We start from the raw sequence: 20,139 nt of genomic DNA, 5'->3' as shown, positions 1-20,139 counted from the left end.
TACGAGTACGGGAAGCCTCTCGTCAAAGATGGAACTACTCTAATAACGATGATGCGAAGATTCCATGATTGGTACATGGAAACCTGCAGAAAGCAGTCAGCTGGGAAGAAAATCGATACTTTGACGCTGAAAGTTAAAGAGGATCAACACGACCTCGTTGGAATTGAGGAGTTGTCTGTTCCATTTGAGGAGTTCTTCCAGTTTTTCACTCTAAAGGCCCTCGATAAATTAACGGTCACTTGCTACTGTCTGTAAGTACTACTTCTGTCATTAAGTCTCTATATATAGCTCAGCTCTTTCATTAAATGTATATATAATTATCCTCACTATATTATGCAGATTGAAGATCGTCGAATGCAGAAAAGATGAAATGTATGATATTAGGTTCATTAACACAAATCTCATAGATGAATTTACGGTTAAATTTCATGCCGAAGAAACCGAGGAGAACTTGCTACGATCATTGGTAATAAATCAAAACAAAGATACAATACTCTTTCCATATAACTTCAAGTGAGTCTTACTGTCTTGTGCATATTCGGTTATCCTTAATAATTACTCGAGTTATAGTAATTAATGTAATTGATGAGTTATATGCATGCGTGCGCAGTTTCCACTATATTCTCCTAAAGATTAAGTTTGAGCAGGGACTAGTAAGCGTCTTAGACTCGAGACGAAAAGATCGCGAGGAATATGGACATGTCTAAAATGCTCGAGAAGTAAGTTGAATCGCTCATTATCGCACCATATCGGCAACTTTGTTCATTTCATGATATTAAGTAATTGTTTTCTTTGTCTCGCAGGGTTTGGAAAGTATTCACCACACAAGTTTCGGGACTGCCGCGGGATCTGCGATGAAAATTCCCAAAAATAAGTACCACTAGCCAGCTAGTTCCGGACGCGGTGTAATTGAGCGCGAGCTCAAATGCACTCGTTATCCACAGCGTTGGTAAGCGTTTCTGGATCTGTGCCAATATTTTATACGAGCTTTTGTGGCCTTCGAGAAATCGAACACTGTGGCGAAGTACGTATGCGACAGCGCTGGTAGTGGGCCAAGTTGACGGAGGACGGTAGCCAGAATTAACGCTCGGTTGGATGGCCGTTTCCCGCCGGCGAGGTGTTCCATGGATCAGAATCGCAGCCGCCGTCTGATCCGTGGACCGGGAAGATGGCTTTATGGTGTGGACGCTCCGGGCTCGAATTGAATGCAGGTTCCAGCGTTTCTCTTCCGAAACGACTGGCGTTTTGAAGACGAGGACTCCGAGATAGAGGTCGCGAGCGGCGGCGGCGATCCACCATGGAATTTCTGATGCAACCCATCGGCAGGTATGTAGATTCTTCCTTGTTCGGCGAGGTTGTCTGCATTTTTGGGGCGTTGGGGTAGCTGAGTCAGTGCGATTTGCTTTTTCCCCGTGATTTAGATCTGTTGTCCTTGAGGAGGTTGGAGAGAATGGCGGTGTGCTGGCAGAGCCGGCAGTGGCGGAGCAGCAAGGGGCTGCTGAGAGCGGGGAAGGACAGATCTTGTGCTGGCAGAAGGGAGAGCTCCCCTCCGACGTCTGTCTGAGCTCTCGACTGGGAAGATGAATCCCCAGGCGCCCGGATGGATAAGAGGTCAGTGGAAAAGCTTGCTTGTGTCATCAGAGATGCAAAAAATTTAGTCCAGAAAAATTGACAGCACTGAAGAAATCAGGTAGCTACTAGTTTCCTGGATTCAGAGGAGTTAGTACGCTGCATTCAGTTAAATCATGGTAATTGATTTGGTGCTTGCAGGCTTAGGATTGGAGCAGCAGCACCAAGCAGGGGAGCAGCAGCACCAAGCAGGACACCATGCCGACTAGAATCAGTGCGTTCGAGAAGGCCGCATAATATGTTCATTGTGGCATCGATCTGGTCAAGTTGACGTCCATCAAGTATGGGGTTGTGTTGTTCTCAGCCGGCAAGTATGGTGCTGCCCTGGCGCTGAGATATGGGAGGAGGGACGCTGGGAAGACTAAAATTGCTGCCATGGTAACAGTTCTGGCAGGCACGGCATGTTTTATGAAACGCTGCCATGGCAGAGTTTCTTCATACTTACTGGTTGGCATTGATCCACAAGATCTACAGGAGTACTTAATTGAGTGTAAGCTTACGTAAGACAATAAGGATGTTTCAGTGAAGTAAAGCAAAAAATCTTATAGCTGGTACATATTGTTTTTTGGAGAGTGGGGATTTGATGGATGACATCACATTTTGTGAAGATCTGTGTTGGTACATATTGTTATCGGGTTGTTTTGGGTACATCGGGCTCGATGAATCATTTACCATGGTAGTGTTTCTTGAAACATTCAGGCTGACATGGCAAAGTTTTCACAGCTTGACATGCTAATTTAGTACATAATTAAATTGTGATAAACCAATAACTTGAGGAAAAATGGTACAGTTCCATGTGTTTGCGGATGCAGAACATTTGTTGGATGATATGGCCCAGGAGAAAAATTATGGTGGATGTGATATCATGAGAAGCAGAGTTGGTCAATTAAATGATTTGAAGAACGGCAATAGATAACAAACAGAATGTTGATAGATGTTTACACCAGTGATCGTAGTAGTAGACAAAGATTGCAAAATGTACATATGAAATGCGGATGCTGGTGCTTTATGATGGCAGGGAACCATGTGCTGCACATCTACAAAATAGATCCTTGGTCGGTTACAAAGAGTCGTCAATTTCAGAAAAATTACAGGCTAGACACATTAGCAGATTACGGGCAAATCTTGGAATGACTAACTACGTCTTGAAGGCCGAGTCGGATAGCACGAGGTCCTTGCTCAGTGCATTGTGGGCTAGTGGAGATAAGTTTCCCTGGAGCTTCAAGCACTCATGCAAGGCATCCTTTTTGGTTGTTGAGACATTGTGCTGTGCAAAGATGTGCAGTCATGGTGTCAAGACAACAGAGAAGGGTATTTCAGACATGTAGGAGTGACGAGTATGACTATATTTTGTCAGGGACGAAAAGGAAAAAGTTGGTAAGTGACAACTTCTACTTTTCTCCGTCATAGTGGCGCACGATGTGTGTGATGCATGCTCCGGTTTCGATACTTCGATGCATGAGATGGCACAGATAAAACAAAATGATTATTGGAAAAAGGTTTATGTCCAGAGTCCATAGAATTATAATGACTTGTGCCGGGAAGATGGTGTATGTGGTTGGTTCGTGTTCCATGCCCTGGTCATCCTTGCTTGTGGGCCATTCAACATAGAATTCATGAAGACAGATGAACAATGCATTGTGCAGCCTCCAAGCCGTGGCCTGATCTCGTTCCTTGCAAGAGTGATTACTTGAACTCCTGGAGTACGGTGGGTCGAGCAGATTCAGTACTTTAGCACCATGTCGAAGATGATTACTATCTGACGAGGTACAGTTGTAATGTCACCCGAAAAAAAAAGAGGTACAGTTGTAATGAACTGCAATTGGAAATGAAAAAAAAGTGACTTTTACAATGAATATGTCATTGAAGGCTTAGTGGGCAAGAAGATTTATTATTCCATCCGAGAGGACGTGATATCATATTTCAATGAATCGCCAATGAGGAAAACATTTGACATATAGGAGAAGAAAGAAGGAAATACTGACTGAGAATTCTGGTTTAATTAGATGTCTCCGGCTTAAATAGGGGCATTCAGACTCTGCTTCGAAATCAAGTTGAGCAACAGACGCATGATGACAGACATAAAAGTACAAGTTTGAGGCAAGCGATACAGGAAGTTAAGCTTAGAGTGAGCTGGAGTTGGTACAGATTGAGAGAACAAAAAAAGTTAGTTGGAAGCATCAAGAGAAATGCAGCAACAGCAAAGAAAGTGTGTGCTTGCTGAGCGATGCTGATAAATAATGAAAGATAGTGTGTATCTCGGCGAAGGTCAACGAGTCGGGGGAGCGGTGGTGCCCGGCGAGAAGGGAGACGAGTCGTGCTGAAGAAGATTGGTTGGTGATAGGGCGGGTTAGAACAGAATTTGTGCGTGCGGCTCATTACGTTATGGTGCACCTGAGCCATCCAAAGGGACGAGGACAACGGCGCAATCAATTCTCTCCAGACGTGGGGCCATGGGTCAGGAAACTGGTTGAAATACAATTGATATACGAAGGACTATACTTGCTAAGGTGCATATCCACACGCAACTGGACCAACGGGATTAAGGGCGCTCAGAAGAGCACTTTCGGCTAGTTCCGCGCATCTTTCGTTGATTCTACCTACTTTCATCAATGTCATTTATAATGCTTCATTATCAGTTTGATTGATCTCTATTTCTCGTAAAGTGCTTGTGGCATGAACCCGGGAATAATTACTGTGGATACTACGTCTGCGAGTTCATCTACAACGCGATGACCAAGAATAGGCGGGGCTACTCTAAAAGACAATATGAAGTGCGTAAGCAAAAATATTCATAAGTTTATTTTATTACCATCATTTCTGTTGAGTTTCATTCATATATATGTATTGACCCCCTTATTCAAATTAGATGTGGGAGATGCGGAATGAACTCCTACCACAATATCGCATGCGAGCAATTAAAGAAGAATTGGCTGGATTCTTTCTTGACCACGTCATCAATAAAGCCGGAGAATACCACCATGCATGTGGAAGTTGAGTTCATATGTTAGGGTGAAAGATCGTGGATGTCGCCTAGAGGGGGGGGGGGTGAATAGACGCTTTAAAATAATTACGGTTTAGGCTTGAACAAATGCGGAATAAACCTAACGGTTAATTTGACAAGCACAAAACCTAAAACAACTAGGCTCACCTATGTGCACCAACAACTTATGCTAAGCAAGATAAACAACTATGTGATAGCAAGATATATAACATGAAACACTACGGCTATCACAAAGTAAAGTGCATAAGTAAAAAGGGCTCGGGTAAGAGATAACCGAGGCACGCGGAGACGACGATGTATCCCAATGTTCACACCCTTGCGGATGCTAATCTCCGTTTGGAGTGGTGTTGAGGCACAATGCTCCCCAAGAAGCCACTAGGGCCACCGTAATCACCTCACGCCCTCGCACAATGCAAGATGCCGTGATTCCACTAAGGGACCCTTGAGGGCGGTCACCGAACCCGTACAAATGGCAACCCTTGGGGGCGGTCACCGAACCCGTACACTTTGGCAACCCTTGGGGACGGTCACCGGTACCCGTCAAATTGCTCGGGGCGATCTCCACAACCAAATTGGAGACCCCGACGCTTGCTCGGAGCTTTACACCACAATGATTGAGCTCCGAACACCACAAAGGTTGGGGCTATCTCCCCAACGACACCACGAAGCTTCACCACAATGGAATATGGCTCCGAAGTGACCTCAACCGTCTAGGGCGCCCAAGCACCCAAGAGGAACAAGCTCAAGGGTACCAAGCACCCAAGAGTAATAAGCTTCTCAACTTGTAACTTCCACGTATCACCGTGGAGAACTCAAACCGATGCACCAAATGCAATGGCAAGGGCACACGGAGTGCCCAAGTCCTTCTCTCCCAAATCCCACCAAAGCAACAAATGCTAGGGAGGAAAATGAGAGGAAGAACGAAAAGGAGAACACCAAGAACTCCAAGATCTAGATCCAAAGGGTTCCCCTCACATAGAGGAGAAAGTGATTGGTGGAAATGTGGATCTAGATCTCCTCTCTCTTTTCCCTCAAAAACTAGCAAGAATCCATGGAGGGATTGAGAGTTAGCAAGCTCGAAGAAGGTCAACAATGGGGGAAGAACACGAGCTCAAAGGATAAGGTTCAATGGGGAAGAAGACCCCCTTTTATAGGAGGGGAAAAATCCAACCGTTATGTGCTCAGCCCGCACACGAGCGGTACTACCGCTCTACGAGCGGTACTACCGCTCAGGCGGAAGAAGCAGGGAAAAGAAGCAACAAAACATGAACCTTGGGGCGGTAGTACCGCTTATAAGCGGTACTACCGCTCACCCCAGCGGTACTACCGCTGAAGGAGCAGAACACGTGACCAAATGAGGCAGGGCAGAGCAGAGTACGGCGGCAGTAATGCAGTAGCGGAACTACCTCCCGACCGGAGCGGTACTACCGCTTATAGGCGGTACTACCGCCCAATCGGGGCGGTACTACCGCTTATAGGCGGAACTGCCGTGCCTTACTGCCGTGCAACTACTGCCCAACCCGACACGACAAGTGCAAGACCCAAAATCGAGGCGGTAGTAGAGCGGTACTAGAGTGGTACTACCGCTTGACGCTACAAGCGGTACTACCGCTGCCACCGCGGTACTACCGCAGGGAGAAAAACAGAACTGCCATAACTTCTTCATAAGAGCTCCGAATTGAGCAAACTCAAGCTTGTTGGATAGAGGAAGACGAGTAGCACCAAAACAGCGGAGGCATGGGAAGTATGCCTAATATATAGAGGAGAGAAACCTCCAACCGAGAAGAACCGACATATCCTCCAACATCGAAAACATCATAGAAGATGCATGTGAACTCCGTTTTCGATGAACTCGAGCTTGACATCAAGATGACCAAGAGATCTAAGACTCACAAGGAGAATCAAACAAGAACCAAGAAATATGATGCAAGGATTCAATGGTTTGAGCTCTCTACGAATGATACGATCAAGCTGCTCATCGAGAGCCCCCCTTGATAGTCCGGCAAACGATCCTATAACCCGGTCTCCCAACTACCACCATGATACCGGTAAAATAGAAAACCTATCAAGGGCAAACCTTTGCCTTACACATGATCCACTTGAGCTAGATGATGACGATGACGATCTTCTCCTCCTCAAGATGGACCACCTTTCTAGATTGCGTTGGGTCGATGGAGACTAGATGATTGCTCCCCCATACTTCACTATGGGTGAGCCACTCTTTGGCACATCTTCACAAGTCCATTGACACCACAATGGATGGCAAGCTTCAAGCACTTGATCTCTTCGTGATGCTCCACTTGAACTTGCACACAGCAATCTTGATGACGATCACCACTTGATGTCATCCTTTCCATGGGTTGTATGATATCTTCCACTTGACGCAAGCCCATGGATACGTACCTAACCCCACATAGAACTCTCACATAGAGCATGGGTTAGTACACAAAGTGCAATGGACAATGCTTACCATACCATGGGATCACTTGATCCCTCGGTAGATCTTGTGCGCTTTGTGTGTTGAATCTTTCCAACTCTCTTCATTTGGATAATGTCTTCAAGGTAGACATGAATGATCACACAATCTTCTTCTTCAAGACATGCTTGCAATAAGCTCAACACTCACAAGACCGATCTTTGGATAATTCCTTAATAGCACCTTGGTCAACTCATAAACTCCTTGAAACCAACACATGGACTTCATGAAAAGCCTATGCACAAATCCTTCAAATATAACTCAAGGCAACCATTAGTCCATAGAGATTGTCATCAATTACCAAAACCAAACATGGGGGCACCGCATGTTCTTTCATAGGGTATTGTAAGAGATCTTACACATTGTATATATATATATATATATATATATATATATATATATATATATATATATATATATATATATATATATATATATATATATATGTATGTAGCCAGTACAGTCGGTAAAACTTGTTGTTCGACCAATCTCTCGGAGAGAAGGAGAGGTCGATCACTTCTCTCTCTATGTTCATGATGATCTTCTGTACTTAATAGTTTCCTTCATTGGCTTACTAGCTAGCTAGCGTGTCGAGTCCTCTCTATACGTAGCGTCGACCAAGCACGGAGATAAGAGAGGATACTTCTCTCTATTAGCTAGCTAACACAATATATGAAACCCCTAAATTAACCCTACAACCCCCCCCCCCCCCCCCCCTTCAGAAAAAAAACAAAAAACCCAGCCCCTGAAATGCTGACACGTGGAAGCCTTTTGGTCCCGGTTGGTGGCACCAACCGGGACAAAAGGCCCCCTTGCCTGGGCAAGCGGTAGCGGCCACGTGGAGCCCCATCTGTCCCGGTTCCTGGGCGAACCAGGACTAAAAGGATAGGGTTTTAGTAACGACCCTTTAGTCCCGGTTCGGGAACCAGGACAAATGGCCCTCACGAACTGGGACGAATGAGGGTTTTTCTACTAGTGGGCCAAATATTTTCTTTCTTCTAGGATTGCTAGCACATCTACGACTTTACTTCCATATTTCTGCTTTTAGTATGCAATAGACAGATAGATAGATGTCTATTCAGAATTTGACTTGTTTTTAAAATCGCAGTTGCGTTTGTAATAGTTTGGATTTACGTCTAGCGACAGGCTCAGAAATGGGACATGGGCTAGGCTAGGCCTATGAGTGCCAGGCTGTTAATATTTCGCAGAGTAGAGACTGTTTTGGGCCTAACAGTGTATATATACTCTCTTAAGTATGTGGGCTGGATCAGGGCCATAGCCCTCCTTGCCCTGGCCTAAGGCCCACCCTTGTCTACGGCAAGTCATCATCATAATCTAAACCTCAATGTACATATAAATGTAGTTGCTTAAATCACACACACCTCCAAACTATTGTAGTTAATTTTAGGTTTAAATAGTTAGCGATTTAAGGTGAGTGATTCAAGAAAATCCAGGCAGCTACTTTAAATTTAGACCAAATGAGGATGATGCTTGAGTGGGGTGATGAACTTTGAGTCGCCTGAATTAAATTAAACTAGTATTTGGGTGGTAATGTAGCAAGTTGGCTACTAACTTGACAACATATGTTAGAAGTCCTAGAGTTGAGGTGAATTCGGTCGTAAAGAAATGGAACGCCAGTTTTGTGGCTCTGTTATTATATAGTTGCTTGGCGTTGCACCAGTTGCACATTTTCTGAAGGTGCCATTAGTTGTACCAAAAAACGAATCTTGTGACAAAGTATTCACGGAGAAGGTCCATGGTACAATGCAAATTTAGTCGTACAGCAATGGCGCGCGCGTAAGTTGTGAATCCATCGATGCGTAGCTGCAAGTTGGCGTTGCACCAAGTTGCACATTTTCTCCGGCTAAAAAAAAAAACTTGCACATTTTCTTACAAGGCTCGAATACATCATTGCATGCGACGAGCCAAAACATTTAACAACCACACGGCCGGCATGTACGTATGTACGGCTGAAGCTATACAAATACCACTAACCATCCTCTATCCAATATAGATCAGACATGGAGATAGCCAGAGACATATCAGAGAAAGAGATGGCCACGCCAGCACCACCGCAGGCCGTCGGCGATGTCGAGGCTCAGGACAGGAAGGGTGCCCCAGCAGACAGCAAGACGCCGGTGAACCAGAAGGTGCTGTCGGTGTCGGCGAACCTGGCACAGCTGCTGCCGACCGGGTCGGTGATGGCGTACCAGATGCTGGCGCCGTCCTTCAGCAACCAGGGCAAGTGCTACTCCTCCAAATGGTGGATCACGCTGGGCCTCGTCGTCGTCCTCGCCGCCTCCTGCATCTTCTTCGCCCTCACCGATACCGTGCTCCACGACGGCAAGGTGTACTACGGCCTGGCCATCTACGGCCGCCTCAACATCTTCAACCTATCGAAGAAGGAGGAGGAGAAGATGTTCACAAGAATACAGCCGGTGCTCAAGGAACGTGGCCTCAAGAAGCGGGACCTCGTTCACGCCTCCCTCACCGTCGTGGTCTTCCTCACCATGGTCTTCAGCGACGTCGGGCTCCAGAACTGCTTCTTCCCCGACGCCGGCACCGACACCCAGCAGCTGCTCAAGAACCTGCCCCTGGGAATGGCGGTCTTCTCCAGCCTGGTTTTCACCATCTTCCCCAGCAAAAGGAACTTCATCGGATGCAGCGACCCAAACAGCGACAAGAACAACGATACCGCCAAAACTGAACCGTCTTCCGATGCACAGCCTCCGGCCACTCAACCTTCAAGTGCCGCATGCTCTACATGCGGGAGGTGTTCATAATTCACCCATCTTTTACCCCCAAGCCCCAAGTAACCAAACTTGTGTCATATTTCGGCTCTTTCGCTGGTTTCGGCTTCATGACGCTGGAGGAGAATACCCTCTTATCTATCTCTCTGAGCTGCTCCCGGTTGAATCGATCAATTTCATAGCTCTTCTCCCATGCTCATGCAACTTTGAGAACAACAAGCCTTTCTAAACAGGGCGTACAAAAAACTAGTAGGAGTATGAGTATTCTCTGAACAGAGGGTGTAGGCAAAAAAGACACTCTTTCTCTGGTATACAAAATTACTTTCATTGTGATTTTAGCTTTTTATAGCATCGACTGTACGAAAGAAAGAATATCACCGTTAATGTCGAGGGGTTTTAGTAAGGTCTTAACACCAACACAAGAGTTATTAAGTGAAATAAAGTGCATTTTCTTCCCTCAACTTATCATGAAGTGTGGTTTTTGCCCCTAAACATTTTTTTCCTTTGTAACCTTTGTCCCTCAATTCTTAATACCGGGTAGATTTAGTCTTGGCAGTGGTATTCCTTAATGAAACCCGATTTAGCTCATGGTCAACATGGTATTGGAATAGGGACTTCACTTCGACGATCATTTCTAGCAAATGATGGTTCCATTTTTTGCCGCCAAGCACTTTTCACGCCATACCTTGGTCACCGACGACCTTGTTTTGCCAGTGGCGGAGATCATCATGTCTTGATCATGTAGGACGAGTATGACTTCAGAGGACAGGACAGGACATGAACACAACAGTGGAGTGTAATTATCGTTAGAGAAACCCACAAAAGATGGCGCCGTCATTTGCTAGAAATCGACGCTGTAGGAAAGCTTTGTTCCAATACCACTATGAAAATAAGCTAAACCGGGTTGAATGAGAAATACCGATGTCAACATCTTTAACCCGTCGAAGGAGGAGGAGAAGGAGAAGTTCAAAAGCATACAACCGGTACTCGAGAAGCATGGCCTCAAGAGGCACTAGTAGAAAAACAACTTTTAGTACCGGTTCGTAAGGGCCTTTAGTACCGGTTGTGGAAACCGGCACTAAAGGGTGGGGACTAAAGGTCCCCCTTTAGTCCCGGTTCAACACGAACCGGGACCAAAGGCCCACCACGTGGCACCAGGCGCACCGTGGTCTGGGGACTAAAGGATTGTTTTTTAAAATAAAGCAAAAACAGCCCGCCTACTGTGCCGTACAGACCTGCATCCCACCTACTGGGCCGGCACGGCCTACATACGACTAGAAACCCTACCTCTAGTTGGGCCAGAATGCAGGCCCGTACGGTCCAGTAGGCCGCACAGGGCAGAAGACTTGCAATAGGCCCACAAAGGCCTTCTTAGAGAGGAGCCGGCACGGCCTACATACGACTAGAAACCCTACCTCTAGTTGGGCCAGAATGCAGGCCCGTACGGTCCAGTAGGCCGCACAGGGCAGAAGACTTGCAATAGGCCCACAAAGGCCTGCTTAGAGAGGAGCTCGACACGGTAGCCGCAGCGGGGCTTATAAACCGGTGCGAGCTCCTCTCAACTAGCGAGGTGGGACTAAACATTGTGCACTGCGGGTGGCAGCGCACCACCTTTAGTACCGGTTGGAGCCACCAACCCGTACTAAAGGGGGGGGGGGTCTTTAGTGGTTGGAGCCACCAACCCGCACTAAAGGCCATGACCCCTTTAGTACCGGTTGGAGCCACCAACCGGTACTAAAGGTCACAAATAAACCGGGACTAATGCATAGCCGTTCGAACCGGGACTAATGGTCACATTAGTGCTGGCTCAAATACAAACCGGGACTAATGAGCTGCACATTAGACCCTTTTTCTACTAGTGAGGCAAGGACCTGGTTCCCGCCTTCCTCACCGTCGTCGTCTTCCTCAGCATGGTCTTCAATGTAGAAGACTAAGGATAGGCCGTGCAACATAGTTACATTGATCGGTGCACTGGGCATGTATATATGATGTACAGGATGGGGCCACAACCTCAACTATATAGGAGAACTAGGAGGTGGGCCCAAGACACAATATACACGCACACAATATATTCAACACCGCCCCGGCAGTTGAAGCGTTGCTAGAGACGTAGAGACTCGACCGGAACTCCTCCAAGGTGGAAGTAGGCAGTTCCTTTGTCATCACATCGGAGACTGTTGTGCGGTCGGAACATGGAGAACCCGAATGCGTCCAAGGGCCAGCTGTTCACGCACAAAGTGAATGTCCAGCTCAATGTGCTTCGTTCGGCGATGATGAACGGGGTTGGCGGAAAGGTACACCGCAGAGACGTTGTCACAGTAGACAACCATAGCCTGGGAGACATCATGATGCAACTCCTGAAGTAGCTGCCGTAGCCAGGTGCACTTAGCGACTATGTTAGCCTCTGCTCGGTACTCGTCCTCTGCGCTGGAGCACGAAACTATGGATTGTCGCTTGGACGACCACGAGATGAGTGAAGAACCAAGGTAGACGCAGTAGCCAGAGGTGGAGCAATGTGTGTCAGGGCAGCCAGCCCAATCAGCATCGAAATAAGCCACCATATACAGAGAGGTGGACGCCGTGAGAGTGAATCCAAGAGACATCGTGCCATGTATGTATCGGAGAATCCGTTTCACGAGTGTCCAATGGGAGTCAGATACTAGAGAGCACCGACGATGGACCAGTAGAACGGAGCATCTGATGCGGGCAAGCCCTCGAGAGCAGAAACCTTGGCTTCCGTGTCAATAGGAGTAGCAACAGGATGGCAGTTGTGTTGGGGAACGTAGTAATGTCAAAAAAATTCCAATGATCAGGCAAGATCTATCTAGGTGATGCATAGCAACGGGGGGAGAGTGTGTCCACGTACCCTCATAGACCGAAAGCGGAAGCGTTATGTAACTTGGTTGATGTAGTAGAACGTCTTCGCGATCCAACCGATCAAGTACCGAACGCACGGCACCTCCGCGATCTGCACACGTTCAGCTCGGTGACGTCCCTCGAACTCTAGATCCATCTGAGGCCGAGGGAGAGTTTCGTCAGCACGACGGCGCGGTGACGGTGATGATGAAGTTACCGGCGCAGGGCTTCGCCTAAGCACTACGACGATATGACCGAGGTGGCAATCTGTGAATGGGGGCATCGCACACGGCTAAAAGATCAACTTGATCAACTTGTGTGTCTATGGGGTGCCCTCCTCCCCCATATATAAAGGAGTAGAGGAGGGGAGGGCCGACCCTCTCTATGGCGTGCCCAAGGAGGGGAGTCCTACTCCCAGTAGGAGTAGGTTTCCCCCTTTCCCTAGTGGGAGTTGGAGAAGAAGGAAGAGGGAGAGGGAGAGAAGGAAAGGGGGCCGGCCCCCTTCCCAATTCGGATTGGGCTTGGGGGGGGGGGGCGCCCCCACCTTGGCCGCCTCTTCCTCTCTTCCACCATGGCCCATTAAGGCCCATTAACTCCCCGGGGGTTCCTGTAACCTCCCGGTACTCCGGAAAAATGCCCGAACCACTCGGAACCTTTCCGGTGTCCAAACATAGCCTTCCAATATATCAATCTTTATGTCTCGACCATTCGATACTCCTCGTCATGTCCGTGATCACATCCGGGACTCCGAACAACCTTCGGTACATCAAAACACATAAACTCATAATACCGATCGTCATCGAACGTTAAGCGTGCGGACCCTACGGGTTCGAGAACTATGTAGACATGACCGAGACTCACTTCCGGTCAATAACCAATAGCGGAACCTGGATGCTCATATTGGTTCCTACATATTCTACGAAGATCTTTACCGGTCAAACCGCATAACAACATACGTTGCTCCCTTTATCATCGGTATGTTACTTGCCCGAGATTCGATCGTCGGTATCATCATACCTAGTTCAATCTCGTTACCGGCAAGTCTCTTTACTCGTTCCGTAATACTTCATCCCGCAACTAACTCATTAGTCACATTGCTTGCAAGGCTTATAGCGAGGAGCATTACCGAGAGGGCCCAGAGATACCTCTCCGAAACGCGGAGTGACAAATCCTAATCTTGATCTATGCCAACCCAACAAACACCTTCGGAGACACCTGTAGAGGACCTTTATAATCACCCTTTTACACTGTGATGTTTGGTAGCACACAAAGTGTTCCTCCGGTATTCGGGAGTTGCATAATCTCATAGTCTGAGGAACATGTATAAGTCATGAAGAAAGCAGTAGCAATGAAACTGTAACGATCATGATGCTAAGCTAACGGATGGGTCTTGTCCAGCACATCATTCTCCTAATGATGTGATCCCGTTCATCAAATGACAACACATGTCTATGGTTAGGAAACATAACCATGTTTGATTAACGAGCTAGTCAAGTAGAGGCATACTAGGGACACTATGTTTTGTCTATGTATTCACACATGTACTAAGTTTCCAGTTAATACAATTCTAGCATGAATAATAAACATTTATCATGAAATAAGTAAATAAATAATAACTTTATTATTTCCTCTAGGGCATATTTCCTTTAGTCTCCCACTTGCACTAGAGTCAATAATCTAGTTCACATCGCCATGTGATTTAACACCAATAGTTCATATCTGGATGTGATTAACACCCATAGTTCACATCGCCATGTGAGCAACACCCAAAGGGTTTACTAGAGTCAATAATCTAGTTCACATCGCTATGTGATTAGCACCCAAAGAGTACTAAGGTGTGATCATGTTTTGTTCGTGAGAGAAGTTTATTCAACGGGTCTGTCACAATCAGAGCCGTGTGTATTTTGCAAATATTCTATGTCTACAATGCTCTGCATGGAGCTACTCTAGCTAATTGCTCCCACTTTCAATATGTATCCAAATTGAGACTTAAAGTCATCTGGATCGGTGTAAAAGTTTGCATCGACGTAACTCTTTACGATGAACTCTTTATCACCCCATCACCGAGAAACATTTTCTTAGTCCTCACTAAGGAAAAATTTGACCGTTGTCCAGTGATCTACTCTTAGATCACTATTGTACCCCCTTGCCAAACTCATGGCAAAATACACAATAGGTCTGGTACACAGCACATCATACTTTAGAGATCCTATGACTGTGACATAGGAAATGACTTTCATTCTCTTTCTATCTTCTGCCGCGGTCGGGCTTTGAGTCTTACTCAAATTTACACCTTGTAATACAGACAAGAATTCCTTCTTTGACTGATCCATTTTGAACTCTTTCAAAAACATGTCAAGGTATTTACTCATTGAAAAATCTTATCAAGCGTCTTGATCTATCTCTAGATCTTGATGCCGAATTTGTAAGCAGCTTCACTAATGTCTTTCAATGAAAAAACTCTTATTCAAGTATCCCTTTATGCCATCCAAAAATTCTATATCATTTCCAATCAACAATATGTCATCCACATATAATATTAGAAATGCTACAGAGCTCCCACTCACTTTCTTGTAAATACAGGCTTCTCCAAAAGTCTGTATAAAACAATATGCTTTGATCACACTAACAAAGCGTTTATTCAAACTCCGAGAGGCTTGCACCAGTCCATAAATGGATCGCTGGAGCTTGCACACCTTGTTAGCACCCTTTGGATCGACAAAACCTTCTTGTTGCATCATATACAACTCTTCTTTAAGAAATATTCATTTAAGGAATGCAGTTTTTATATCCATTTTCCAGATTTCATAAAATATGGCAATTGCTAACATGATTCTGATGGATTTAAGCATCGCTACAGTTGAGAAAATCTCATTGTGGTCAACACCTTGAACTTGTCGAAAACCTTTTGCGACAAGTCGAGCTTTGTAGATAGTAACACTACTATCAGCGTCCGTCTCCCTCTTGAAGATCCATTTATATTCTATGGCTTGCCGATCATCGGGCAAGTCCACCAAAGTCCACACTTTGTTCTCATACATGGATCCCATCTCAGATTTCCTGGCCTCAAGCCATTTCGCGGAATCTGGGCTCATCATCGCTTCCTCATAGTTTGTAGGTTCATCATGGTCTAGTAACATGACTTCCAGAATAGGATTACCATACCATTCTGGTGCGGACCATACTCTGGAAGACCTACGAGGTTCTGTAGTAACTTGATCTGAAGTTTCATGATCATCATCATTAGCTTCCTCACTAATTGGTGTAGGAATCACTGGAACTGATTTCTGTGATGAACTACTTTCCAATTCGGGAGAAGGTACAATTACCTCATCAAGTTCTACTTTCCTCCCACTCACTTCTTTCGAGAGACTCTCCTTCTCTAGAAAGGATCCATTCTTATCAATGATCTTGCCTTTGGATCAGTGATAGAAGGTGTACCCAACAGTTTCCTTTGGGTATCCTATGAAGACGCATTTCTCCGATTTGGGTTCGAGCTTATCAGGTTGAAGCTTTTTCACATAAGCATCACAGCCCCAAACATTAAGAAACGACAACTTTGGTTTCTTGCCAAACCACAGTTCATAAGGCGTTGTCTCAACGGATTTTGATGGTGTCCTATTTAAAGTGAATGATGTTGTGTCTCTAATGCATAACCCCAAAATGATAGTGGTAACCCGGTAAGAGACATCATAGATCGCACCATATCCAATAAAGTGCGGTTACGACGTTCGGACACACCATTACGTTGTGGTGTTCCATGTGGCGTGAGCTGTGAAACTATTCCACATTGTTTTAAATGAAGGCCAAACTCATAACTCAAATATTCTCCTCTACGATTAGATCATAGAAACTTTATTTTCTTGTTACGATGATTCTCCAATTCACTCTGAAGCTCTTTGAAATTTCCAAATGTTTCAGACTTATGTTTCATTAAGTAGATATACCCATATCTGCTCAAATCATCTCTGAAGGTCAGAAAATAATGATACCCGCCACGAGCATCAACACTCATTGGACCACATACATCGGTATGTATTATTTCCAATAAGTCACTAGCTCGTTCCATTGTTCCAGAGAACGGAGTTTTAGTCATCTTGCCCATAAGGCACGGTTCGCAAGCATCAAATGATTCACAATAAAGTGAATCCAAAAATCCATCTTTATGGAGTTTCTTCATGCGCTTTACACCGATATGACCCAAACGGCAGTGCCACAAATATGTTGCACTATCATTATCATCTTTGCATCTTTTGGCATCAATATTATGAATATGTGTATCACTACGATCAAGATTCAATAAACCATCAACATTGGGTGTATGACCATAGAAGGTTTTATTCATGTAAACAGAATAACAATTAATTCTTTGTCTTAGATGAATAATCGTATCGCAATAAACATGATCTAATCATATTTATGCTCAACGCAAACACCAAATAACATTTATTTAGGTTCAACACTAATCTCGAAAGTATAGGGAGTGTGCGATGATGATCATATCAATCTTGGAACCACTTCCAACACACATCGTCACTTCACCCTCAACTAGTCTTTGTTTATACCGTAACTCCTGTTTCGAGTTACTAATCTTAGCAACCGAACAAGAATCAAATACCCAGGAGCTACTATAAACACTAGTAAGGTACACATCAATAACCTGTATATTAAATATACCCTTGTTCACTTTGCCATCCTTCTTATCCACCAAATATTCAGGGCATTTCCGCTTCCAGTGACCATTTCCTTTGTAGTAGAAGCACTCAGTTTCAGGCTTTGGTCTAGCTTTGGGCTTCTTCACGGGAGTGACAACTTGCTTGCCATTCTACTTGAAGTTCCCTTTCTTTCCCTTTGCCCTTTTACTGAAACTAGTGGTCTTGTCAATCATCAACACTTGATGCTCTTTCTTGATTTCTACCTTCATCGATTTCTGCATCACGAACAGCTCGGGAATCATTTTCGTCATCCCTTGCATACTATAGTTCATCATGAAGTTCCAGTAACTTGGTGATGGTGACTAGAGAACTCTGTCAATCACTATCTTATCTGGAAGATTAACTCCAACTTGATTCAAGCGATTGTACTACCCAAACAATCTAAGCACATGCTCACTGCTTGAGCTATTCTCCTCCATCTTTTAGCTATAGAACTTGTTGGAGACTTCATATCTCTCAACTCGGTTATTAGCTTGAAATATTAACTTCAACTCCTGGAACATCTCACATGGTCCATGATGTTCAAAACGTCTTTGAAGTCCCGATTCTAAGCCGTAAAGCATGGTGCACTAAACTATCAAGTAGTCATCATATTAAGCTAGCCAAACGTTCATAACGTCTGCATCTGCTCCTGCAATAGTTTTGTCACCTAGCGGTGCATCAAGGATATAATTCTTCTGTGCAGCAATGAGGATAAACCTCAGATCACGGGCTCAGTCTGCATCATTGCTACTATCATCTTTCAACTTAGTTTTCTCTAGGAACATATAAAAAACATAGAGAAGCTACAACGCGAGCTATTGATCTACAACATAATTTGCAAAATACTGTCAGGACTAAGTTCATGATAAATTAAAGTTCAATTAATCATATTACTTAAGAACTCCCACTTAGATAGACATCCCTCTAGTCATCTAAATGATCACGTGATCCAAATCAACTAAACCATATCCGATCATCACGTGAGATGGAGTAGTTTTCAATGGTGAACATCACTATGTTGATCATATCTACTATATGATTCACGCTCGACCTTTCGGTCTCTAGTGTTCCGAGGCCATATCTGCATATGCTAGGCTCGTCAAGTTTAACCCAAGTATTATGCGTGTGCAAAACTGGCTTGCACCCGTTGTATGTGAACGTAGAGCCTATCACACCTGATCATCACGTGGTGTCTCAGCATGAAGAACTGTCGCAACGGTGCAACTCAGGGAGAACACTTATACCTTGAAATTTAGTAACGGATCATCTTATAATGCTACCCGTACTAAGCAAAATAAGATGCATAAAAGATAAACATCACATGCAATCAAAATATGTGACATGATATGGCCATCATCATCTTGAGCTCATGATCTCCATCACCGAAGCATCGTCATGATCCCCATCATCACCGGCGCGACACCTTGATCTCCATCGTAGCATCGTTGTCGCCTCGCCAACTATTGTTACTACGACTATCACTACCGCTTAGTGATAAAGTAAAACAATTACATGGCGATTGCATTGCATACAATAAAGCAACAACCATATGGCTCCTGCCAGTTGCCGATAACTTGTTACAAAACATGATGATCTCATACAACAATTTATATCACATCATGCCTTGACCATATGACATCACAGCAAGCCCTGCAAAAACAAGTTAGACGTCCTCTACTTTGTTATTGTAAGTTTTACGTGGCTGCTACGGGCTTAGCAAGAACAGTTCTTACCTATGCATCAAAACCACAACGATTTTTCGTCAAGTGTGCTATTTTAACCTTCAACAAGGACCGGCCGTAGCCACACTCGATTCAACTAAGGTTGGAGAAACAGACACTCACTAGCCACTTGTGTGCGAAGAATGTCGGTAGAACCAGTCTCGCATAAGCGTACGCGTATTGTCGGTCTAAGCCGCTTCATCCAACAATACCGCCGAATCAAAGGATGACATGCTGGTAAGCAGTATGACTATTATCGCCCACAACTCTTTGTGTTCTACTCGTGCATATAACATCTACGCATAAACCTGGCTCGGATGCCACTGTTGGGGAACGTAGTAATTTCAAAAAAATTCCTACGATCACGCAAGATCTATCTAGGTGATGCATAACAATGGGGAGAGAGTGTGTCCACGTACCCTCGTAGACCGAAAGCGGAAGCGTTATGTAACGCGGTTGATGTAGTCGAACGTCTTCGTGATCCAACCGATCAAGTACCGAACGCACGACACCTCCGCGATCTGCACACGTTCAGCTCGGTGATATCCCTCGAACTCTAGACCCAGCTGACGCCGAGGGAGAGTTTCGTCAGCACGACGGCGTGGTGACGGTGATGATGAAGTTACCGGCGCAGGGCTTCATCTAAGTACGACGACTATATGACCGAGGTGGTAATCTGTGGTGGTATTGTCGGTCTAAGCCGCTTCAAGACTCCTCGTCATGTCCGTGATCACATCCGGGACTCCGAACAACCTTCGGTACATCAAAACACATAAACTCATAATACCGATCGTCATCGAACGTTAAGCGTGCGGACCCTACGGGTTAGAGAACTATGTAGACATGACCGAGACTCACTTCCGGTCAATAACCAATAGCGGAACCTGGATGCTCATATTGGTTCCTACATATTCTCGGAAGATCTTTATCGGTCAAACCGCATAACAACATACGTTGCTCCCTTTGTCGTCGGTATGTTACTTGCCCGAGATTCGATCGTCGGTAT

At 45.2% G+C, this 20,139-nt stretch overlaps 1 protein-coding gene across 1 annotated transcript; it reads left to right on the top strand.

The window, feature by feature from the left end:
- The first annotated feature begins 9,130 nt into the window (after nucleotides 1-9,130).
- On the top strand, nucleotides 9,131-9,892 carry LOC109747157 (protein DMP7-like). Its single transcript, XM_020306246.1, has one exon. It carries the CDS (start codon nucleotides 9,131-9,133, stop codon nucleotides 9,890-9,892), a length of 762 nt encoding a protein of 253 aa, XP_020161835.1.
- Nucleotides 9,893-20,139: the final 10,247 nt, after the last annotated feature.

Source organism: Aegilops tauschii, chromosome 7, assembly GCF_002575655.3.
Source record: "Aegilops tauschii subsp. strangulata cultivar AL8/78 chromosome 7, Aet v6.0, whole genome shotgun sequence".
Classification (NCBI taxonomy): domain Eukaryota; kingdom Viridiplantae; phylum Streptophyta; class Magnoliopsida; order Poales; family Poaceae; genus Aegilops; species Aegilops tauschii.
The sequence above is the reverse complement of the archived record's forward strand: the minus strand, read 5'-3'. Positions and strand labels throughout refer to the sequence as shown.

Coding starts and splice junctions, on each gene's coding strand:
- LOC109747157 (XM_020306246.1), top strand. CDS start 9,131: ATGGAGATAGCCAGAGACATATCAGAGAAAGAGATGGCCACGCCAGCA.